The sequence below is a fragment of the Mandrillus leucophaeus genome, unplaced genomic scaffold (genome assembly GCF_000951045.1).
Source record: "Mandrillus leucophaeus isolate KB7577 unplaced genomic scaffold, Mleu.le_1.0 Scaffold134, whole genome shotgun sequence".
Lineage (NCBI taxonomy): Eukaryota > Metazoa > Chordata > Mammalia > Primates > Cercopithecidae > Mandrillus > Mandrillus leucophaeus.
In genome coordinates this window covers 1,816,730-1,821,303 of record NW_012101299.1, presented here as the reverse complement: position 1 = coordinate 1,821,303, position 4,574 = coordinate 1,816,730, and the positions used below count along the sequence as shown (strand labels likewise).

The window sequence follows — 4,574 nt, the reverse complement described above, 5'->3', positions numbered from 1 at the left end:
TAGCCATTATGTTCTTGATTCATGATTATGTTATGTTTGTGACTTATGTAACTCAATAACTACAAATATTTGAAAAATTAAATCCCTTTAAAAAGACTGAATTTTTATCATTCCTTTAAATTATTGTATTTTATAATCTATTCAGATATAAATTTGTAAACCTAATAGTGGTGAATTTAAATAGTTTCTTTTAATTTATAAGTTTTATGAGTGCTAGAGACCAGCTGACTATACACAAAAATAACATTTCTTTTTAAGGTAAATGTTTGTTTTTATTTTTTTTAATGAGCACATAGCAAAAGCTTGTGCAAATGGCATAATAAAACTACCTTTTATACTCTTGAAGTTTAAAAGTTTCAAATTGAAAAGAATGAAAGAATTTATAACTTAAAACCAACAGAAACAGGGTATGGTTATTAGTTGTTGGGGAGAGGGGACATGGTTGACCCTTGAGGTCCTTAGCACTTCGTGAGTTAGAAGTTTTGAGGATACAAAATTTAGAATAATTTAGTTGATAAATTGGGTCAGGCAAAGGCATCTAAACGTTGTTTTCCTCTTAAATCATCTTTGTTTAAACAGTTACTGTCTTTCAGTGATTAAAAACTACCTATCTTGTGAAAAGCGAGAGAAAACTTGAGTGAAATATAGTAAGACTGTTTACCTAAATGTTTTACTTAGATTTCCATAGGAAATAGTCAAGTTATTTCTGAAATGTGAAATGCCAGCATTCTATACAAACTAGGAACTCAAGAGCCTACTGGATCCCAGCTTTTTAAATGTGAAATTACCTTTTTCATATCCAAATTTTTCAGTGACTCCTCTTCATGGTGATAGTTTTGTTTTTTGGTATTTGCTAAAACAGAATTTAAAATAACTTTTTTTGTAGTTTATTATTTCAACAAATATCTTTTTAACTTGGAAAAATAATATGTAAACCATATTACATATAGTCATATGTTATTCAAACAGATGATATTTTTGTATTAATTGGTTTGTAAATATTTTGCTGTGTACCTGGACTTCATATTTTCCTAAAATAACTCAGGTTTTTCTGGGATGGGTAGTCCAGAAATTGAAAATCTCTAGTAGAAATTTATCATCTGGAGAGATTTATATAACATTTTATGCTTTTAAATATTTAAGAACAGCATGATTTTTAGGATAAAGAATAAAACATTTTATTATCAAGGGTATAGGTAAATTGATGTACTCTTACATAGCTGTTGAAAGTGTGATTGCTATAGCCTTTTTGGGAAGGGAAGTGTAGTTATAGATATGAAACCTTATATCTGTATTTCTTTTCAAACCTCAACACCAAAACCTAGGAATAAGTCATAAAATATAACTCCAGTTTTTCATCGTAGTGAAACACTGGAAACAACTACGTGGCTAACACTGGGGGATGAACTAAGTTGTACAGCTGTGCAGCTGAAGAGGAAACTAAAAGCCTTTGAGACTATTGGGGAGATCTGAATAGGGCCTGAGGATGAGGTGAATCATAGTTCATTGTGCTGCTATGATAATTATGGTGATTTAGAAAGTCTTTATCAATTTGAGATCCATAAACAAAGTCCAGGAGAAGCAAGATTTGTAAAAGGTTGCCAGTTATTGAAGCTGGGTGACAGATACAAGGGATTTATTCCACTAGTCTCTAATTTGGTCTGTGTTTGAAAATGTACATAAAAAAGTTAGAAACAAAAGCATAAAAGTGTACATATTTTCATAGGAGGAGGTTGTTCACAATATATTAAGTGAAAAAGGAGCATTATAAAGTATTTGTTTACTATGACTATGTGTTTTTTCCTTTGTCCTTTTAATATATGTACATATATATTTATAACAAATAATTTAAACTATGCCCTTAAAATGTTAATCGTGGTTCTCTCTAGTCAGTGTGATTATGATTACATTCATTTTCCTTTGCTTAGCTTCTTATTCATGGGTGTCTCCCATGACTAGGTTTTTCTTGTATTTTAAAAAGGTTTAAGAAAGAACAACCTCACAAACACAAGTTAAGTCACTGAGCCGTGTGCAGAGCTCACTGTTTGCAAGGATGTGCATCTCCCAGATGGACAATGCCTGGCGTTTGCCGCCAGGACTGAATGACAGCTGTCCTCCCTGTGCTGCTGCCCCACATCCCTGTTGCGTGTGACTCTTATTCTACCCAGAAATTGCAAGTGCCGCCTTGGGGCTCCACAGCAGGACATGGAGTTGAGTTTAGGGCCCTGATTATGTGTTTGCTAGAGAATTGCTGTGATGTGTTAGGCTTTTAGAAGCACAGCCAGATTTACAAACTCATTTATTTTAAAGTTACTTTATTGTCGTATTACTCTTACTTAACATTTTTAATTTATTTCTTCTTTCTTTGTTATTCCTTCCCTTGTGCCTTCCACATTCTGCACCCTTTCCCACAGTAGAGGCCTCTGTTAACTTGCCGTACATACTACTCCGGACACGTCTTTTCCATTGGGCTGTATTTTCTGCCTTCGTTCTAACTGTGCAAATTGTCATCATTTGTGCCCCAGCCAAAGCTCACCTTTCAATGGGGCTTTCCTCGTGTCCTCCAGCTTACCTTGATGAGATCACCTTCCACTCTGTCACCGCATCATTCAGCACTGGTTTTATATTGTATTTGCATTCCATATTTCATTTCTCTTTAGAACCAAATCGTGAGCCTTGTTAGGTCAGAGACTTGTTGCATCCTTTGTGTCTCCATCCCTTAGTGCTGCTTGGCATATAGCATGAGCTCCATAAATACTGGATCTTGAATAGAGCTATCCTGTGCAAGTCAGCCAAGTCAGCCACACTCCATGAGTGTATGTGATGCATTGGTGGCACTCTGCCATGCCGTTACTTTACTAACTGTCGTGGAAAAGCAAGCTTCTAAATATTATCAGTCAATAAAAACTTAGGTAGCAATTATTCGCTTCCTAATTTTCCATAGGATTACTAGCTCTACTTTTGTACTTAAAATATCATTTTAAAAAGTTAATTTTAAGCGAAGTCTTTTAAGACTCCTACTGCAGGCATGAGACCTTCCTACGGTCACTGCTGTATGGTTCCTTTTAACTTTTGCCTCATGTCCTCTGTCTTAAAGATCAAACTCTCCTTATGTATAAAAGTGTAATAATAGTTGCTCAACATTTCAACTGCATTCCTCTCCTGAGTTTTTTCTAAAATGCATAATTGTAGGAAATGTGATAAAATTCACAGCTTTGTTTTGTGTGTGTGTGTTTCTGCTTTCCTCATAGGAGAAATACGAATGTGCTTTAAAGCGAGCAAGTATTAAAATTGTGACTCCTGACTGGGTTCTGGATTGTGTATCAGAGAAAACCAAAAAGGACGAAGCATTTTATCATCCTCGTTTGATTATTTATGAAGAGGAAGAAGAGGAAGAGGAAGAGGAGGAGGAAGTAGAAAATGAGGAACAAGATTCTCAGAATGAGGGTAGTACAGATGAGAAGTCAAGCCCTGCCAGCTCTCAAGAAGGGTCTCCTTCAGGTGACCAACAGTTTTCACCCAAATCCAACACTGAAAAATCTAAAGGGGAATTAATGTTTGATGACTCTTCAGATTCATCACCGGAAAAACAAGAGAGAAATTTAAACTGGACCCCGGCCGAAGTCCCACAGTTAGCTGCAGCAAAACGCAGGCTGCCTCAGGGAAAGGAGCCTGGGTTGATTAACTTGTGTGCCAATGTCCCACCTGTTCCAGGTAACATTTTGCCCCCTGAGGTCCGGGGTAATTTAATGGCTGCTGGACAAAACCTCCAAAGTTCTGAAAGATCAGAAATGATAGCTACCTGGAGTCCAGCTGTACGGACATTGAGGAATATTACTAATAATGCTGACATTCAGCAGATTAACCGGCCATCAAATGTAGCACATGTAAGTCACTCAGAAAAAAATTTCAGTATTGGATTTTAGAATTGGATTTCACAGTCTATTTCAACGTAATTTATTGGTTTTGCTTTTTCAGACCAAATAACTTACAAGCAATATTTGTATGAGAACCTGTTTACTGTTGTGTGTGTGTGTGTGTATATATATATATTTATTTATTTCAGGGTCATTGAGAAAAAGGTAACTGTACGTTAAGTTGAAGATTTAAAGCAGGTGAGTAGAACCAGGACATCAGTGATGGCGTACTATCCCTTGAAGGGTTTCTGGTCTTACTTAGTTTAAAATTAGCAATGGCACCAAAGAGAATAATGAAGTTTACCCGCTGTACCTGATTTGCTTATAATGAACTTCATGGTAGTAAGTAAATAGCACAAATTCATGGATTTGTTGAAGAAGCCTTGATTTCAGGTTACAGTTTATATAGCATGGAGCTTATTGATACAGAGTGGATCTTAAGTTTTGTTGCTGTTGTTTTTTGTTTTTTTGTTTTGTTTCGTTTTTGTTCTTGTTTTTTTTGAGATGGAGTCTCACTCTATCGCCTAGGCTGGAGTGCAGTGGTATGCTCTCAGCACACTGCAACCTCTGCCTCCTGGGTTCAAATGATTCTCCTGCCTCAGCCTCCCGAGTAGCTGGGATCACAGGCATGCGCCACCATGCCTGGCTAATTTTTTT

At 36.2% G+C, this 4,574-nt stretch overlaps 1 protein-coding gene across 2 annotated transcripts in view; it reads left to right on the top strand.

The window, feature by feature from the left end:
• The window catches only part of PAXIP1 (PAX interacting (with transcription-activation domain) protein 1), a 55,370-nt gene that overhangs the window by 19,824 nt on the left and 30,972 nt on the right, over positions 1-4,574 (top strand). For both annotated transcript variants that reach the window (XM_011973073.1, XM_011973074.1), the window contains one exon: positions 3,252-3,887. In XM_011973073.1, coding sequence (XP_011828463.1) covers positions 3,252-3,887 — 636 coding nt within the window. The remainder of the gene's footprint in view (positions 1-3,251; positions 3,888-4,574) is intronic.